The sequence below is a fragment of the Lycium barbarum genome, chromosome 8 (genome assembly GCF_019175385.1).
Source record: "Lycium barbarum isolate Lr01 chromosome 8, ASM1917538v2, whole genome shotgun sequence".
Classification (NCBI taxonomy): Eukaryota; Viridiplantae; Streptophyta; class Magnoliopsida; order Solanales; family Solanaceae; genus Lycium; species Lycium barbarum.
Genome location: NC_083344.1, coordinates 95,531,066 through 95,552,559, shown reverse-complemented (window position 1 = coordinate 95,552,559; position 21,494 = coordinate 95,531,066). Strand labels below are relative to the sequence as shown.

The 21,494-nt window shown below is 34.5% G+C and overlaps 1 protein-coding gene across 1 annotated transcript; it reads right to left on the bottom strand.

Annotated features, from left to right (window-relative positions):
• Positions 1 to 982: 982 nt before the first annotated feature.
• LOC132606352 (auxin response factor 8-like) lies at positions 983 to 12,244 on the bottom strand. Its single transcript, XM_060319804.1, has 14 exons — positions 11,550 to 12,244; positions 11,223 to 11,335; positions 11,033 to 11,131; positions 10,891 to 10,947; positions 10,636 to 10,791; positions 10,468 to 10,552; positions 6,630 to 6,720; positions 6,357 to 6,521; positions 6,145 to 6,267; positions 5,551 to 5,626; positions 3,914 to 4,061; positions 2,028 to 3,001; positions 1,745 to 1,935; positions 983 to 1,482 (listed from the first exon to the last, which is right to left on the bottom strand). The coding sequence occupies exons 1-14, from the start codon at positions 11,593 to 11,595 to the stop codon at positions 1,305 to 1,307; spliced, it is 2,502 nt and encodes an 833-aa protein (XP_060175787.1). The 5' UTR covers positions 11,596 to 12,244; the 3' UTR covers positions 983 to 1,304.
• Positions 12,245 to 21,494: the final 9,250 nt, after the last annotated feature.

Here is a 21,494-nt window from a genome sequence, read left to right as displayed (position 1 = left end):
ATTATATGCCCGTAAGCAGCCACGTTACAGCATTAGTTTGTATGACATGCATTTTTTCACTGAAAGAATTGGATAAGTTTTTCGAAAATTGACAAAATAATAGTACGTCGTGTCATAGCCAATGAAGAAGACATTAAACTTGAAATTGAAAAACAACCATCTTCAAACACCTACTCTTTGTCAACGAGCTAAGAGATTATGTTTGTGAATGGTCCAACAATAGGTACAAAAAGAAGTTAAATTGAGTATCATGCCTCCAATATTTGAGGAATAAACAAATCTTGAATATTTACAAGTTGTAAAAAATAGAAATTAAATGCTACCAAACATTTTGGAACTTCCTATAGGAATAGAGAATCGTATATAAATTGAAAAAGACATAGTAGTATGATTTGGTTCTACATGCAAAAGCCTAATGCAAGTTATCTCTCTTTTTTCCCCTTGTTGGGTGCATACATCTTCATACATTAAACTAGGTGTGGACCTCACAAAGTATAAATTAATTTACAAATAAATATAACTAGCTTTAATTAATCTTCAGATTAGTGAATTACTCAATAGGATAAACATAAGACTATTTTACATTATAAAGAGAATTAACGCCTCTCGGATATACCAGTTAGGATCGACCCCGTTTTAAGTAGTCAATAGTAAAAAGTATCTTCTAATATTGCAATCTTAAAGATTCTGAACTTTCTTTCCATATCAAGCATAATCGTTAAAGCATTGATATAAAAATATTAGTTAGTTATGTCATTCAGAAATGAAATTTTAAATCTTAACATATTTAAAACTGAATGTGCTATGGTTGACGGATATTGTTACTTCAATGTTCATATTCCGCACATCACGCAAGTACTAATACTAATATAGATTAAAGCAAGAAGAAACATCAGGAATATTTAGCATTTACCTTCAGGAAAGGAGGCAGATGGAGTTCCTCATCTGCTTCTTTGTATGGAAAAAGAAAAAAAAAACTAAATTGATACAGAACTCCGTAAATTTTAAGGGTTACTTACCCAAAGTTGAACTACAATAAGAAGTTTAAACACTTCCGAGATTCTTAGTTTAACTCATGTCTGGTCTTCAGCCGTACAGTGAATAATACTAAATTGTATAACAGGATTACAATGAAAACTACACCATTAGAAATGGGAGATGCCTTTAAGTCCTACCACAGCAAGATCCAAATGCAAAATACACATACAATTTGGAGATGGACCAATTAGACGAAAGCTAACGAAGCCAGGGTTACGAGGCATGAAATTTAAATTTCTGACCCCTTGCAAAGACAAGAATCAGAATCAGTAATCGAGAGATCCTAGAGATGGCATTCCAGAAAGAAGATCTCGATCATCAGCACTAGTGGTGCTCATCCTTTCAATCGCTCCACGGTTCAGGGATTCAGCCTCTTCCTTTCCCAGCTTCTGCACATCTTCCGGTGAAAGGATTTTTATATACCAGACGTTATTGACAAACGCCCTGAAGATAACATGCCACGGAAATAAAGAGAAGATTATAATGTTATATTAGGACAAAAGAAAAGTCATTTCAGAAAAGAATGAACACTACTGCAGTGCTGAATGGATATAAATCATGCGAAGGTAAGGTACTTGTGAGTTAACTCTAGTAAAGTAAGAAAAAGCAACCCTACCAGTTTTAAAACCATAAGTTCTTCGTTTTGTAGTAGTGGAAATTTAAGAAAAAGTTAAAATATTAAGCCTTCGGACAATTGAGTACTTACTCCCATGGGTCGTCTCCAAGGAGAAGAATGTCATTCTCCCTGTCAACAAATACAAGCTGCCAGCCTGATCTTTGAGGGTCTTCAAGGAACCCCTCAATACCAAACAATCGACCCAATTCCCGTCGCAGCTCATGATAGCTGTGGAACTGGGTGATATCCACTGACCTCCCAACACACCCCGATTTGTAAACCTGCATACACAAACAAAAAAACTACACTCACATGATTGTCACATGCAAGAAATGCCAATGAAATGTTTGACCTGCACAGCAGAACTTAGCACCTTGACAAACGTTTGGGTTGCATTTGGTGGGTCAATTTGTCCTGCATTGTGCAACAACTCAGAAGAATCTTGCACATAACCATATAGAGAATTCTGATATCCAGAAGCCCCAAGTGGCAATGAGGACATATCAGCACATGTAGTAGTAACATTAGACACTGTGGTCGGAAGTAGAAGCCCTGAAGAATCAACATTAGTACCAAAAAGAGCTTGATTCTGGGAATCCAAGCTACAATTTTCCCGAGGACTGGAAGTATCTTTCCCATATGTTGGGAGTTGTGACTGCGTAAATTTTGACATCCAGGACTGTTGGGGCGGCTGCTCTATGATCACAGACTGACCAGTTCTGTTGATATTCAACGAATTACTATTTCCTTCAGTACTGAAAGAACCTAGCATATTTTGCACGCCTGATGGAGCAACGGATGCTGAAAACTTTGAGTTCAAATCTGCAAAATCTGCTTTCAAAAATTGAGAGGAAACATTTGATGGTTGCCTCTGCTGGATCTGGTCATGTGAGATTTGGAATGCTTCTTGGTAAGCGTGTTGATGAGTCTGTTCCTCCGACTGATTATTCGATTGTTGCTGTGGTTGCCTTTGCAGGTTCTCTGACAGCATTTGGGTTTGAGCAGGCAGCATATGCTGATTATGAACTGCTTGCTGCATTATTTGCTGCTGCTGCAGAAGGGAACTATCACTACTTGTGTGTTGGAGATATTGGACAGGCTGCTGCTGAAACTGTTGCATTAATTGCTGTTTCAGCAAATCTCCATTACCAAAACTTTGCAAACCACCAGTAGCCAGCATAGCTTGATAATGCTGATTAATATCATTTGGGAGAATTGTTGAATCGACTCTCTGTTGCATCCAAGGAAGCATGCCACCAAAAGACTGAAGATTCATTGAATGAGGTCCTAGCTCACCAGTATTCCCTCTCAACCATGCCATTCGATTAATAGCTTCATTGCTACTATCTGCAAAAGCAAAGGAGAACAATCTTGTATAGCTTCTGGAACGAGAATTGGTTGCTATCTGAACAATGATACTGCTGCTATAAACTAGTGTTTTTTTCCCATTTATCATGGCTATTTGGGTGGGGAAGAGAGGATGGAGACTTCTTGGGGGTTAGAAGAGACATTAAGGGTGTGTTTGGTATGGAGGAAAACATTTTCTGGATAATGTTTTCCAATTTCCCCATGTTTGATTGGTTAAAATGTTTTGGGAAACATTCTCTAGGAAAACAAGTCTCTTAAAAATGAGGAAAATGACTTCCCTAATGGAAGTAGGGAAAACAAGTTCCATCAGTGACATTTCAAGTTCATTGTCTCCTCTCCACCCACCAAATTCACCCAACCCCCCACCCTTGACCATCCCCCCCCCCCCCCCCAAAGCCCCAACCCATAGTGTTTTGCTAGATTATATATAAATACTCTTGGGAAATATTTTTTTACTTACTTACCAAACACAAGAAAATAAGTAAGAATCTCACTTGTTTTCCAAGAAAACATTTTCCCCTTCGTACCAAACGCACCCTAAGCGGTCGTTTGGTTCAAAATCAGGTTATCCTAGAATGATAACTAGGATTGTCTATCCCACCTCCTATCTGGGATAAATAATCCCATGATTGTGGCATAAAGTTATCATGGTTTTAGCCTTTTAGGTGAAACCCTCAACCAAACACAGGTTTAGTCCCAAATATTATAGCGGGATAACCTCCTTAATCCCTCCAACCAATCGGCCCATAAAATTGTGTAGGCCATTCCTTTTTCTTTTTCTTTGTTTCCTGATAAGCTACACTGCAGACTTCACAATTATACCAAAATAAAGGAAAGAACAGGATTTACAGCTTCAATTCTTTAACCACATGAACATTCAGTGTGCCATACCTTGATAAGATGAGGTTCCTGGATACAAAGGCCGCTTTAGCCTAAGAGGAAACAGAGATGGATACATCGGAAAAGTAGTCAAAGGCTCAATCTCCCATAACGAGACCCTTGGTTGCCTGTCTCCTGCAGTAGACTCATCCCAACCAACCTATAATTTCATGAAATTTGTTGTGTAAATATGATGTCTTGGCAACAAAATGAACGCTTTTCACCATACAAACAGTATATGATTGTAGATTTGTAATTTCGTTGCTGTAGATTATAACTTTCATACAACTAGTTGTAAGACTAAAATTAGAAGGAACAAAGCACTTATAATATCTGATCTCTGCATAAGCTACGTGAAGTTATGCTGCTCGGACTTTATTCATAAGATATCTCGTGTAAGAAAAGCGTTCTCATACTCCATATAACTATATGTATATGACATTAACCCAAAAATCAAGCCAAATACTCGATCAATCTATATTGGTCATACATGTAAATCCAGTGTGGATCCAAACCATACCCAAATTGTGTGGGATCACCACGGGTGCATCAGGGATTGAAGGGTCAGAGCAACATAGACGTGAAGTGTGAGTCAAGTATATTCAATGCAGTAATGCACGAAACCTTGCAGTGCAACTTTACATTCACATATATGCCAGATAGACGTGGGGGGAAAAGAACTTGATACCATACAGAAAGTTTGACGTTACAATAGGGAAGTTGAACATCAATCAAATTAGACACTAACTATTTAAATTTCAAGCTTTGGGAATAACTTATAAAAGACAAGCATTTGATCCTTCATAGTAAAATGAGAGACGAGCTACAAGTACCATAAAACTAATTAAAGATCCTTAACCTGGATATAAGCAAAGGCATATATCATAGGGCTGTGAGAAGTGATTTGGCAGTAGAAAACTAGAGGCAAACCACAGATAACAATTGAAGAAATAATCAGAGGTGGCTTCTTACAGAAGTATTCTAAGCAATACTATCAAAAAGAATTTGGTTCTGACCCCAAGAATATGAAGATCTCAGTCCTCACAAACCAAAGCACAAGCATTAGAAATACAGTCGACATAGCTTGCTCGCTCTCTACTAGATAAAACTACTGACTCCATGCAACATAAATTGGTGAAGACAGGATATTTGTCCAAAGATTTTTTTTTTTTTTTGGGGGGGAAACTGGTAAATTTGTATTCATCAGCATTAACCTCCAAAAAGTGTCTAACAGAACAGGAACAGAAAAGAAATACTTACAGAGTTCTAAATAAATCTACAAATTGATCTATGTCTTCTAATCCTATCTGTCCAAAGAATTCAACTTGATAACATGAAAGTTGGGGAAACTGAGAGGGTGAAGACCCAGAGAAAAGATTTTCTAATAAAGAGATTAAGATAAAAGTAAGACCTTTAAGCCAGCCAGCAGTCAACTCAATCGAATGAGCAGGACGAACCCCCCCCCCCCCCCCCAAACCCCCCCCCCCCCCCCCCCCCCCCACCCAAAAAAAAATGAAGCAAAAGCAAAAACGAGTAAAACCTTTAATCATGGAGAAATGAACGGGAAAACATGTTAACTGATATAGTTATAAAAGAACAAGAATAGCAAATGGAGAAATGCTAAAGGTAAAATAAAATAGACCATTTACCTTGACAGACCGCCAGTGAGAGTTTGCCCAGCGAACTGGATCTAAGTCACCAATCCCAGTAATTGTGCCCATGTATCTGAAAAATAATAGAACCACCTATAAGAGAGAGTTATCTACCAAAATATACGGGCTAAGGATTTCAATGATACCCATAAAGGTAGGGCACCAACTTACCAGCAATGGATTTTTCAATTTAATTGGTTTATTTACCAGAACTAACCACCGACTTCATTAATTGAAACCCTAATGCAAGAATGCAACTATGTTTCCGCCTACTAGACAAGAATGTATGCAACTCTATGGGTCAAAGGAAAGCCATAGGGGTAATAATCCCGCACCTTCATCCCAATTCATCATTTCACACAATTAGACTTAATTCTCCAACTATAATTCATGATGAAACAAAACATAGGAGAAGATGCATATTCGAGAGCCACTAATCTGCAGTTAAGTTTAAAACAGGTCCCCTATACATCAATAAGAAACTACAAGCCTACTTATATAGCACTTCTTCAGACAGAATAGATAAGGAAATTTGATATCAAGAAATAGAGGGAAATCTTTGGCTTAAGATAAAACAACTTCATTCCGTACCTTCGAACACTTGATTCTTCAGTTTCAAATAGCATCCGAAAACGCATTCCAACAGACACGCGAGTGTGATATACAGCTTTGATGTATTTTGAAAGAGGTATAACAAACTCGGATGGGCTAGCCCTAATGCAATAAGCATGTGAGTAGAAAAAAGCAAAAAAAGGCAATAGATATGAATGAAAATACAAGGAGAGAGTACTATTAAGTACTACCTTGGGTTAAAAAAGACAGTGAAACAGCTATTAGTAGCAGCAGCATGAGCAGCAGCAGCAAGTAATCCAATGTGCATGCTATCGCTAGATAGAACTGATGATGGCATCACAGTCTGGGGTCGAACTGCACGCCGAATTCCCAGAAGGAGCTGATTTTTCTCATTCCTGCACAGAACCGAATATGTCAAGAAAATGCCTGGAGGAAAATGTCATGCTGGAGGAATTAATATGTGAAAATATACAGTTGTGTCAACAGAAGTAGCTAAACAGTACCAAATGAAAAGAACAGAATCTCCAGCAACAAGTCTTTTTGCACTAACAAACACACTCCAGCCAGTAGTAAGAAGATGCCGCTTAGGCTGTCCTGCATGCAAAAGAAGAAAACATAAATAGATGACAACATACTTCTTTTTGACTGGTAACAGATGACAACATACTTGCTACACATTTATCAGTTACACACCACATAACAACTTCTTTCCACATCCAACCAGGAATCATTATCATCCTTTTAGCCAACAAATTATCAGAACAAATTTTAGAAAGAATAAAAGGTTCCAATTTAAGTCACATATCAAATTGCTTGCGAAAGTCCATAAAGTTTGACATGTATCATTTACATGTACCAAGAGTTTAAACAATTTATAATTAAATCCTAAGCAGAAATGAACATAAACTTACATTTTAACTGTAATTTTCTTTCTAGATAAAGTATATTCATAACTGTAGTATTATTTTGCCACCAATACAACATGGAAGTTGAACGCCTTAACCTTCTTGCGACACTGAAATGTGTAACAAAAGATTTAGGAATAGAGAGACTAACTAAAATACTTATCCTGCTTCTATACTCCATCCACCAGCACCCTAGGCCATCCATCCACCTTTTATTTTTTAGTGCAATTTTATATTATTTTTAGTTTTTGTGGCTTAATTTACTTTTTCAATAGGCAGTGTTGCTAAATTTTATACTAACATATAAAAACCTTAAGTCCAACTTCAGTCCCACTTTTAAGCAAAAATGGGATACAAGTTTAAAACCTATCCACATTCCCCTAGAAAATACTTCCTTCGTCCCACTTTACACAACGGTGTTTGGATAAATGAAACTTAAGATGTTAATATGATTTATGTATTTAGTCAGTAATGATGAGCGAAAACATATTTGATTGAAGGAACACCGGATCAAAGTTTAAAATGTGAAGTTATATGAATTTAATATTTTTGGGAGTTGTGAAAGTAATATAAAATAATGTCATCAACGAATGATGTTAAACAATTTGGCACATCCTAAAATAGAGAGAGAATCATACAACAGGACGGAGGAAGTGTTATCCCATTCCTTATCCTCCAACACATCACTAATAAAACAAAATTATAGTATTACCTATAATTTTGTTGGTTACCTATCCATTGTCTCTCAACTGTCAATTAACTATGCAGCCAATCACGATTCTTTGGCTAATGAGTTCTGTTCATCCGCTACGTTTCTATCAAGCATTTTGTTACAATATTAGTAATTTGTTTTTTGTTTAAGACAAACTAGGGGTTGTCCAGCTCTCATAATTTATCTGTCTACCAATATACAAGCTAGTCAATGTCAGAAAGAGAGGCATCATCTGTCTACCGATATACATGTTTGGAAGACCAGACAGCCCTTAAAAGTTAGTTGCTTCACTTGGATAGCACTCCATGGAAAATGCCTGACACAAGATAATGTCAGAAAGAGAGGCATCATCCATTTTAACTGCTGCCTATTTTGCCTACAGGATAATGAATCTGTCAACCACCTCTTTCTGCATTGTCCTGTAACAGCTTCCCTTTGGCACTTATTTTTCTCTCTGTTTGGCATTGAATGGGTCATGCCTCACTCCATCAAAGATACCTATGAAAGTTGGATATTTTGGAGAGTTGACGAAACCATCAAAAGGATCTGGAGAATGATCCCAGCAGCAATATTTTGGTGTATATGGAAGGAAAGGAACAGCAGATGTTTTGATGGAATTTCAACTCCTACAAGTATTCTAAAGGCTGGATGTCTACTTGGTCTGTTTAGTTGGCATTTTCATTCCCCTGTAAACAGTGTTGATAACTTTTTGGATTTTATTAGCTCCCTAACACTGACTTAGCAGTGGTCTTTGTGGCACAATTTGACTGTTTCTACAGGTTTTTGCTTAGTTTCAGCTTCATGTAGTTATGTCCTGAAGTTAACTGTTAGATGTTTTATAACTCTGCATCTTCTTGATGCCTTTCTAATGCAATTTATTTACTTCATCAAAAAAAATATATACAAGCTAGTCAAGAATAAAAAAAGTCTTTACAAACATTGAACCTAATGCAAGTATAACAACACCTAAGCCTTAATCTCAACTAGTTGGTATCATCTCCCCTACTTCCATTGTATTATATAATTAGATAAGTCCGTATTGATTCAGATATTGTAAGCTCCTTAATCTCAACTAGTTGGTATCATCTCCCCTACTTCCATTGTATTATATAATTAGATAAGTCCGTATTGATTCAGATATTGTAAGCTTTTTGAGACAACTTACTTTCATGTGATTTTAGATCTTTGATCACTTTCAATCATCGTATTTTAACACATAAAAACCAATGCATATGGAGGTATACGTAGGATATGGTCAAACCATCTCAGACGGCCTTCTCTAATTATCTTTGCACGTGCTACTTACAACTTTTGTCGAATGTGATCATATTCTTGTCCAATCTTGTATGATTATATATCCACTTAACAACCACATTCCAAGTTTAAACTCTATCGTTCTTTCTCAAATGATCATCATATGACTCAAACTTTAATACCATAATATTTGCACAACTTTCAATATCTTTTGATAAGAATAGTTCGCACAACTTTGAATATATCCATCATTCTTACATATGAGAACCTATATCCTCTCACAATCCGTTTGCGTCTTTCCACTCTTTAATATGACATTGAATAACCATGCTACACCAACATAGGATACCTATAGGATACTTCAAGATATGTCCAAACCTCTATAGGATACCTATTGTGATACCATTTAATATGACATTGAATACTTCAAGATATGCCCAAACCCCTATAGCTATTGGGACCACAGGTTTTTCTAACATCATATTTTTCGGCACCCTTTCCCTAAATGGATTTTTTCATTGTACAGAGGAATGAAAAACGTTTCTAGTCAAAACATTTCCCCAAGAATAGAAGAAAAATGGAAAGTATGTCCACTCAAAGGATCTTAAATAACATAAAGACGAAGAGCTGCAAATAAGTCACTTGACCCATTCTCTCATTTTCCATAGGTTTCTTCAACAAGAAACAAGTGCACCTCGGTGACAGAGAGATAATCTTAAGGTCCTCAATTTTTTGTTACTTGCATCTCCATCAAGATATAGAGTTCCAAAGTGTTTGTAAGCCAAAGCTTATTTATGTTTAACTTTTCCGGTTTCTCCTCTTTATTCTCAACAAAATTTATCATCTGGCCGTCCTTCAAAAGGTTTGTCATCTTCAACTTCAAACAAAAGAATAGGTTTTATGTGCACTTTGTTTGAAGATCTCATGATATACTATGAGCAAAAGAAGGAAGCTATAAGTTCTCTTCATTTATATTCCAACAATTCATTTAACAATGGAAGAAGGAAAACCTTAGAGCAATATACTCCGGAAACTTTTGTATTCATGAACATAGTACTTTACTCGTCCAAACGGCTTTAAATCACTGAATTAGTTTTCCCAAGGTTATGAGTTACCATTAAGTAACGATACTGCTCTGCTAGTCCTTTTTCTAGGCATTGTTGCCCACTCAAATGAATCATAAGATGCACACACATTGACATATGACACAGACACAATAATTTTTTAATAATATAAATCGGTAGGGATGCATGAACTGGAAACGATAGTACAACCCTACACAAGTAAACAAATCAGATGATTTAATTCGAAATTGCAACAGAGACAGAGATGAAGCACATGCCCAATTCATAACAGTGTCTAGCTTTTGCTCCAAGAGTTATTACCCGCCAGCTTTTAAATTACAGCTGAAGAAACTCTAACAATGTAAAGCAACAAAGAGCCATAAAGAAAAGAACGTCTAGAGCTTGCCTCGGAAAATATGCCTGAACTTCCATTCAACATCATGCAGATCCCTTGCAATTAGTTCTTGGCAAGGTGGTGTCTGCGAGAAATCCTGAGTGCCAATAAAAAGACGACAGTATCAGGCTTAGCTCCAGAACCAAGTCAAAATGAAAGGACCATGGGACCAGTAATCACCAGAGGAGGAAAAACTTTCTCCGCAGCACGACGAGGGACAGAAAAGCCACCATGCGTGCTAGTATCACTTGCAGTCAGCGTCTTACAAAAATAGTTAGTAGGCTGCTTGCTCGGGATTCCAAACTCAACAGGAAGATATGTATCTTTTTGTTCTTCCTGAAATCCAACACAAAATATTTCTGTCACCCCATTCACAAGTAGTTGATGCAAAAGGTATTATTATTAAGAATCATTTATAGCAACATTCAGGAGTACCGGCGTCAAGGGCTGCAAAGTCATTTGAGCATACACTTCATCTGTTTCAACATCTGCCTGAAATTCGACAAATTATCAATTCTTTACGCGCCCAATTACAACTTCCATAGCAAGTAATAAAGTTGTAATTGATGAAACTCACATGCATTGTGACATTGTGGAGTTGACAGATCAACTGTGGTGGCAAATTTGGGTAATTTGGTATATGTGCATCAACTTCTTTATTAGTTGTTGCTGCTACCTGACACTCAATTCCAGTAAGGTACCATCAGTTACATGACTCATAATAGATGTATAACTATGAAAGAGAGAGTTGAAGAAATGTAGCTTACCTGTTCACTATGACCCTGAGGAAAGTAAACAACACGACTTCCCACTGTTGGTAAGCATACAAGAGGACCAGCACAAGCATGCCATAGCTCTGAGTTCAAACACTTTTTCTCTCCTTTCATAATAAAAGAAGATCCATCAGCGAATAATTTAATTTTACTTATCATTATCCCATTCACTAACCAACAAATATACAACTTATTACAACAACAACAAACAAAGAAAATATGTAAACACAATAAACAACACTGACAGTGATATAACAAAAGCCAAAAACCCCAAAAAGAAGACAGCAAAGTTATAAAGAAGTTAGAAAAACAAGAAGATACCTTCATGAGCAGCTTGCTGACCCATTCCTGATGTTGAAAGCTTCATTCTTTTTTTTTTTTACCCCCCCTTAAAAATCTAAAATATTAAACTAACAATAACAACACCCTTTTCCCCCTTTAATTAATTATCCACTCAAATTATTACACAAAACCCTCAATTCCATTTCTCAAAACCAACTCAAACCCTAAACACTCCCACCAATTCATCACCCTTATCCTCAATATACCCCACCATCTCTTCCCCATTTCTAAAAAAGAATTCTCTCTTTCCTCAAAAACTCTTCTTTTTCTCCAATACCTCCATCAACAAATCCAAGAAAATATAAGAAAGATCAAATTTGGATGACCCCCTTTTATGTTCTTTGAATAAATTGATAGAATCTAAGCTAAACTTGAGCTTCTTTTTTTTCTATCACTATCAGTGAAGAGAGAGAAAATGAAGAAAAGGGTAGGACTGCTTACTTTCTCTTTCTCTCTCTCTTCTCTCTTTATACCCCACCCGACCAAGGTAAACCTGATAACAGTAGAGAGAGAAATAAACACAAGCAGTAGTCGTAATGGCTCATTTCTTTTGCTACTGTTGGTGTGAGGAAGGGGATTTATGGCCGTTGATTGAATTCGTACAGGGGATCAAGGCCGTTGAAATGGAGTTTGTGATATGACAGGAGAGCATGTGCTACCCATCCTTCAGTGGTCATTGTCAGAGTACGGAGCTCAAAATATAATATTGGAGATATCAACTAAGAGGTACAAGAAAGAAGCAAATCTAACTAAAAGATTACTAGTATTATTTTAATAAATAAATAATACACGCCTTCCTCCTTCACCTCTATGCTTAAATAAATAAATACTCTTTCCTCCATCACATCTATATTTTCGTCTCACAACTATTGTTTCTTTCGTAAGTTAACAATTTAAACATATCACAAAATTCAAATGATATTTTAACATATTAAATTGACTTTAATTTAAAATTATAAAATTCAAAAATCTTTTTATGTTTGTTAAACTTTATGTTCAGTCAAACTAATATACTTAAATTGGGGTGGAGGGAGTAATGAAGAAAGTCCAATGCTTGTTTGGTTTTGAGTTGACACGGAATTTAAGAAAGTAAAAAAAAAAAAAACTTATTGTTTAAATTAAAAGATATATAGAATATATTAAAATTTTATTTGATCTTGTGATCTTAAATATATCATGCATCAAATTGAAACTAAAGAGTTGCTAAAAAATAGGAACAATGCATTCCCTTTTAAAAAAGACTAAAAAAAAAGTTACACAATCAAATTGAAACGAGAAAGTATATAATTTTGTGCATGTTATAAAAGTATGATATTAAGAATATAATAAAAAATTAAATTATTTTTAAATATTAAGTGTAATTCTTTTTTAATAAATGAAAAATTAAATAATTTCAAATAAGATAAAAACAAATAATATGATTCATGTTTATGTTATAAAAATGACATTTCTTATATTACAAAATAACTTAGTATTAGTTTTTTTTTTTTACACTTAAATGACATTTTTATTGTCACACAATGACATGGCATATTTAAGAGTCAAACTTTTCAATTAAAGAGTTATCATGTCATTCAATTCTATGTTAATATTGGCTTATTTATTGAACTAATATATTATTCTTTTAATATTATTTGTTATTTACCATTTATCATTTGTTAATTTAATTTTTCACTCGTGCATTAGTAATTTCTTTTTAATTTTCTCATACAATCTTATGTCGTACATGCTGGCGAACATAAGTAATTTATAAGGATTTCACTTAAGTTTGGATTAAGTTTTAAATTAAGAAAATAAATATAAATAACTTATATAACTATTAAATACTTCAAAAATGTATCAAAAAATTAAATTACAGTCCCTCCGTCTCAATTGAAAAAATGAATTCCAAAGTACGGTAGTTAATTAATAAATTTTATGTGCGCACACTATTAAAAGAAAGTTTATTTACTGTATTAAAAGAGTAACTATAAAATATTATTTTTATATATTCTGAAAATGTTTGAAAAAATAATGTAGTTAAAGAAAATACAATTTGATATTCAAACAGTAATAATACTAGACAATTGCAAAAAACAAATTACTTTTTTCTTATATATTAAAATATTTTGCAAATATCGGATAATCACTATTTAATATAGTTTAGGATAAAATAGTTATGTTTAACATGAAAAAGTTATTACAATGTAGACTTCTTAAAATGGTTTATTAAATTAAGAAAAGGTAAAAAATATTATTTCTTAACATGCATCTTTTGGAAGGTACAAGAAAGCTTAAAGACAGAACAATTAATTCTATTGACTTTTCAATATTTTTTTGTGATTTAATTTGAAAGAATCTACAAAAAAAATCTTGTAATATCAAGGCTTTTAATTATTTATATTATTTGTAAGTTAACTTTATTGATTTCATCATGCAACAATATTTGGCATCAAATATATTTGACATACATTGAATACTGTAATATCTTTGGTAAAAAATAAGTTAGCCAATATGGATTCAATTCAAAGAAACAAATGAAATTAACTTAACATAAGAAAACTCAATTTGGATCATCAGAGACTTTAATCTCAAAAAAAAAAAAAATGAAAATTAGAAGAGCTTTCAAATGTTTGTTTTTTTTTTTTTAATTTTTAGGTACGTTTTTATACTTTAATATTTTAGAAGTCTTTCGAAGTATCAGGTTGATATTACAAAAACAAAGCGGCAAAAGCAAAAAAATTTAAAAGATATCTACAAATTAAACTTTTAACGTCAGTTTGGGCCCGGACTTAGCATGGGCCAAATGACACTAATTTAAGATCATAAACTTAAGTATTTTTTTATTTTTTAAGTTTAGTGTCAAAGTCAAATACGTTCACATAAAATGAATTTTTTTTCAACTATTAAAGATCATTTGATTGACGAAAAAATAGCTTGGTAGATTTTATTAATATAATCAATCTTAATATAAAATTTCGTATTTGATCTGCCGCATTAGAAAAAAAATATTGTAAAAATGATTATTTGATTGTGATATTAGTTAGATTGTATCTACCGTCAATTGTGCAAATACTTAAATATATTACGTATATCATAGTACAAAATAGAAATCATATATTTTTATAAAAATAGGTGTACACCAATACTACGATTAAATTACTTAAATATTAGTACGGGAAAATACATTAAAACCCCCCCAACGTATAGCCGGATTAATTATGACGCATCCAACCTTTGCGGGCCACCTATTACCCCCAGTCTTAATTTTTCAATATTTTAGTAGCATTTTTTGGCTGACGTGGCAAAAAAAAATTGAAGCCCAGTTGCACAGTGAAGAGTGTTGCACACTCTCCGCCACGTCACCGCCACGTCACTGCCACTTTTTTTCATTTAATAATTCAAATTAAAATAACACATTAATAATTAAATTAACACATTAATAATTAAATTAGCACATTAAAATAACACATTAATAATATCTCACCCACCCCCACGTCACCGCCCGTTGGTGCTGCTGCTGGCGGCAGCTGCGGCGGTGTGGCTGCGGCGTGGCGGAGGTATGGCGGCGGTGTGGCGGTGGCGTGGCAGCGGTGGCGTGGCGGAGCGGTGGTGGCAGCGGTGTGACAGTGGCGGCAGTGTGGCGGCGGTGACAACGGTGATTGAGGAGAAAGAAGAAGAAAGAGAAAAAGGAGAAAGAAGAAGAAAGAGAGGGAGGGTGGGAGTGGATGAGATATTTTAATATAAATAAATTTTTATTAAAATATCTCTTTTCACTCGCCAGTTTTTTTTTTTTTTTGCCACGTCAGCCAAAATGCTATTAAAATACAGAAAAATTAAGATTGGGGTAATAGATCGCCCGCAAAGATTGAGTGCGTCATAATTAATTCGGCTATACGTTGGGGTTGGGGGTTTTAATGTATTTGGAATAATTTATTTAATACTCCATTTGGTAAGACCGCTTTTCGACCATACTGGAACTGTACTTTTACCTGAAATAAATTAATTCCCCAGCCTTCAAGGCCCGAGTGGGGAAAGGGAGTGGGGTGGTTAAATTAAATAATTGAAACATGAATTTAAAATGCGGACCTTGGTAAAAAAAAATTCTTATAAAAATTTTCCCCAAATTCAGGTGGGGTTTAGGCATGGTGAAATGGTCCATGCCCTTATTCCTAGCTAGTCCTTTTGACTAAAAGGGGACGGAAATCTTCTTTGGTCATATGTACAAATAGTATACAATATCTATACTTTTAATTTTCTCATGATAGATACTATGATGCTGTTTTGAAAAGGGTTTTGGCATGATTAAGCATATGAGTATGTCTTTTTCAGGATGTCTAACAATTCTTTTTCTGTCTTTAAGTGTTGATTGGATGTTATTTAGACGTTAATTAATTAATTAGTTAGTTGATTACTTTGTTGTTCTTTTTGCCACACATTAATTGGCCCCCTCTCCCACCCACTAACAATCCCAAAAATTCAAATCTTGCTTGTATCTCTTTTTTAGTTTAGATGACAAATTTGATAATTTGGAAAAAGAAAGTTCCGATTTTACAATAGTACAATTTTGTTAATCTTGTTCATTAATGAAACAGATCTCAAGTTATTATTCAAGAGCCTAGCGTAAAAATAGAATATTGTTCAAATTCAAATGAATTTATGAGACAATATTTGATTGGACTCTGACTTTTCAAAATAATAGAAAAATTAACCAAATATATGCTAAGTATCAAAAGTAGTATATTGGTGGTAAGAGCCCCAACATGTCATGTTATTAGGAATGAAATGAGAATGCTAAGATTTAGAGTTTTCATAAAGAGAAAAGCTTCATTCTTTCTTAGATAAATTAAAAGAAAAATGTGTTACATAAAATGTTGAGACAAATAAAAAATATGAGAATATGATCTTAGTAAAAAGTTGTCAAACAAGAGTTCAGCCCCAACTCTGAAAATGTTTTCCCCAAATCAAAGTTGGTAACCTGAACATAAGATCATATACTGAGATAAGGACTAATATTGTAACTACTAGTAATATTTTTCTTTTTATTTTCTTTTCCCACATGCTTTCGAAAGGGGGACGGCAAAAAAGGATTATGATTAGAAAAAAAATACAATTTCCACACAGCTACCTGAAAAGAAGAGACTTGAGAAAATTGTCTCTATTTTTTGGATCAACCTATGACCCAAAAGGGGAGTTTGACACTCATTTTTATATGCAACGCTAAAAAAAAAAAAAAAAAAAAAAAACAGATCAATCAACCATATGTATGTCCTCTAACATTCAAATTTTTTCTTTGTGTCTCATCAATCATCAAGTACACAGATTCTATTGGAGGGCATCAAAGGCTAAAAACTACTCGTACAATAATATAACATCAACCTTTCAAATTCGAATGAGTTAGAAGTAGCTACTACATAAATTCTCAACGATAGTATATATGTTTCTGTATGAAAATTCGCCATGAATTGATTAATTTTACATTGTCGGCCCGCTAGTGATGGATCTAGCCTACAATGTATGAGTGGTGAGAACTCAATAACTTTTGCTTAGTCTCTATTTCTACGTTAAGAAATTAATTAAATATCCACAGTATAATATTTGATTATGAACTCAGTAATTATTATATATTAACTTGAGATATAGAAATCCATAAACCTCAAATTTGGAATCCCGTATGACGTCAACTTACTACAATACTCCTGTTTTATTCGAATTTGAAATCAGTAACGTGAGCAAGTACACACCAGAGAAGTTGCTAAAAATTCCTCGTATGTATCAAGATAAAAAAGATCTCGTTCTCGTCTTAGGAATCAACATGCATGAAAGAGTTCTCTTTTTGTCGGTCGGAATTTTCAGTAATAAAACAAGCACTTTTGTTGGACAAACTTCAATAAAAAGAAGGAACCTGTATGTGTTTTCATGCTTTTACTTTTTGGTTCTTTTTTTGCCATAAAACCCACTTAGTCTTTTCCCAATAACCACATAATTAAGAGCCCGTTTGGATTGACTTATAAGTTGTTTATAAGTTACTTATAAGTTATTTTTAGCTTTTTTGAGTGTTTGACTGGCCAGCTTAAAGTCATTTTGTGCTTAAAATAAGCTCAAAAAAATAATTGGGCCCATTTGACTTAGCTTATCTAAAGCAGTTTATAAGCTGAAAACAGCTTATAAGCCAAAAAAAAAAAAAATAGACTATTCCAACTTATTTTTTTTAGCTTATAATGTGCAAACAGCTTATAGGCATGCCATCCAAACAGGCTCTAAGCTCTAAAGCAAAAATGCCTAGTGGAACTTTTACTAGTAGTACTAGATTTAAGTAGGCAAACTTGAAACAATAACAGTGAGTTGGAACCATAAATTACGAGCCTAACAAGCCTAACCTCTTTTTACCTAACAACATCATATTAGGTTAATAATGTAAAGTTGGCTATATATAATAATCAAAGTATTTTTATGCATTTCAGGCAAGAAGGGAATGCGAGTATTTTAGTTAGTCCAGAATATTCGAACCGATTTAATAGTAGGTGACAAGTATGGTGTGCCATGCTTTGTGACTAGGAATTTTAGTAGTATAATGATTATAAATAAAGCTTAACATATGTAGATACTCTATAATAAATTTATAATTTCTGCCTCGGGAGTATTTAAACTACTATTATAGACTTCATTGTTACACTTGGTTTGACACTATTTTCTTATCAATTAGTCTATTAAAAAATAATGACACATTTCGATATTCTTAAATGAGAAGTTTTCGTAGTCACATAAATGTTTTAACATGTTTAGGAAGCTTCAAAATTTAAAGCCACACAGATGTTATGAAATATTTAAGAATCACAAATTTCAGAAGTCTTCATAGTCAAACTACGACAAATAAAGTGATCGAAATGAGTAATATGGATTGAATTATTTATGCGAGAATAAAAAATATCAAACATTTTTCTATAAGATGCGGGTTCGTGAAGTACTGTGTACAGTATTAGTACTTGCAGCTCACGAGTCATGATTTTATTTTTAATGATGAAAAAAGTACTTTACAGCATATTATAGAAGCGGATATACAAAATTTTAAAACAATAATGGTACCGCGTTGAGTAACAACAGCCATTCCTTTGTGACAATGACTATGAGCCCGCAACTTTTTTAACCCAAAAAGTGTCTAAAGACACCAAAATATCCCGCTAAAAAAAAAGAATCAAACTACCTTTTGCGCACAAAATTAGTGAGCAATAGGGCCAAAGTGTAAATTTACACTTTGGCCCTATTGCGCATTAATTTTGTGCGCAGTAGTGGATCACTAAATCAGCCCCTCGTCTTCCCCACCCGACAATCCCCACCATTTAAAAAAAAAAAAAACGCACGAGCTTCCTTCGTTTTCAATGGTCCCCATGATCTAAAAACATCGTTTTCGAACAATTTTTTAACCCAAAAGTCAATATTCTTGGTATATTCAAGGCAAGGAACAAGTTTCAAAGCTTTGATCTCGGAATGAAGCGGCATAAAACTCGATTTGAAAAACTAAAAACCACCTTCATTCTAGGTATTTCACTACGAATTTTATATTACATTATTCAATATATTACTATCCTATGCATGATTGTTGTGTAACAGTTGCGGATTATGAAAAAAAAATATAGCCCACTTTTTTTGTGCGCAATGGGCAGTCCACTGTTTTTTTTTTTTTTTTAGTTTTTTTATTAATTAATTGTTAATTGTTTGTTTGGTAATTGTTTATTAGTTGATTATTTATTTCGTAACCCTTAATTGTCGGATTAACTAATTGTTTATTTGTTAATTATTTATTAATTAGTTATTAAATATTTGTTAATAGTTTCATTAATTAATTATTTATTTGTTAATTATTTGCTAGCTAATTGTTAATTGTATTTAATCTTTAGGTTAGGTTTGAACATCCCTAGTTTAAGAGTTAAAATAGCATTAATATAATATTAGTTAGTTAATTGTAGTTAGTAATTAATATTAATTTGCAAATTTAGATAGTTAATATAATTTCCCATTAAAGTCTTAGTTAGTTAGTGTAATTGAACACCCTTAATTTATTTGTTAGTTAATTGTATTTAATCCTTAGGTTAGGTTTGAACATCCCTAGTTTAAAAGTTAAAATAACATTAATATAATATTAGTTAGTTAATTGTAGTTAGTATAATAATTAATTAATAATTATTAATTCGCAAATATAGATAGTTAATATAATTTCCCGTTAAAGTCTTAGTTAGTTAGTATAATTGAACATCCTTAGTTTATTTGTTAGTTAATTGTATTTAATCCTTAGGTTAGGTTTGAACATCCCTAACTGAAGAGTTAAAATAGCATTAATATAATATTAGTTAGTTAATTGTAGTTAGTATAATAATTAATTAACAATTATTAATTCGCAAATTTAGATTGTTAATATGATTTCCCGTTAAAGTCTTAGGTAGTTAGTATAATTGAGCATCCTTAGTTTAGGTCTGAACATCTTTAGTTTAGGATTGAACATCCTTAGTATAATTTTTTGATAAAAGATTACATAATTAATAGTACATGATAATGATTAATTAAAAAAGCATAAAACAGATATGACACCTCCATGGATCCCGCCCCCCTTCATCTGGGGGCCTTCGAGCCAGAGGTACTTCACCTATAGCAGCAGCATAGGTCCCAGCTAGTATGGGATTCGGATGTAGATCCCACCCGCTTGGTCCGTCCCAGGGTTGTGAAGCAAGCATGAGATATTTTAGCAGCTCGACCCCCACATCCTCGTGTCTTAGAAATACTATATCGGGGCGGTATCTACCGTTGCGTCGCTGCTGGTCACGTACAGCATGACAGGGCTCTTGTGACGGCCATGATTGAGCGATGGCGACCGGAGACCTATACATTTCATCTTCGCACTGGTGAGGCCACCATCACCATTTAGGACGTGGAGATCCTTTATGGTCTCTAGGTCGATGGATGCGCTTTGTATATTGAGGAGCCCCAGCAGATGTCGTCGTATCGGCGGAGTTGACCAGGCTCACTGGTTTCGCGCCTCATGAGGGTCATAAATGGTGACAGAGTCCACTGTTGATGTCTTCCCTCTTCGAGCACTTGCGCCTCATAGACATGCAGCATTCGATTACAGAGGACACACCTCAGGCTGATGTTGGCCGACGTGTTCGTCTGTACCTTCTCGTCATATTCGGGGGCATCCTGTTCCCGAACACATCGGGTTCGAATGTAAGCTTGAGGTATTTGCCCTTTCTGGAGCATCTGGACGAGTTGGGATGTTACAGTTCGGGCGCTGCTGTTCTGGCTTTCATGTATCGCAGATTTTGTCGAGCGTCTATTGGCGTGAGGATCGATATCGCTGCATTTTTCCCTCTCCTCCAAGTAGTATATTTAAGTGTGTGTAGTTTTATTCTAAATATAGCTTTTTGAAACGAGGACTGATAAAATATATTTTTTAATGACCCTTTTAGATATGGGTATGGACTAGGATGAGACCTTTTCAGTCCATAGTTGCTAACCCTCCTCTCCACTATATTGATGAGGCGATGCCATATGCGCGGAGATGGACGAGAGGCGTTATCCGAGATGTGGATATGCACCACAGTATTCTCCCGTTCAGGGATCAGCTGGATCGTATGACGTCGGACACGGTAAGTTTTTTTTATTTAACATTAGTATTTTTTTTTTACTATTTTCGTCTTTTATTGTTAACTAATTCAATTATTTTTACAGGCTTTTATATGGACCCCATATGATCAAATTTTGGATCAGCTGCCGGCATTTTGTAGGGCTGGTGAGCTCTCGTGGAGGTCGCGGTGTCCGTTGATACATATGGACATCGTTAAGGAGCATGCGCCTGACCGCGTCTTACGACAGTTCAGTCATGTACAGAATTTACCTGAGCAGGCGACTTGGGAGCACGACCATTACACGCGGGACGAGCGTACGGCCGTC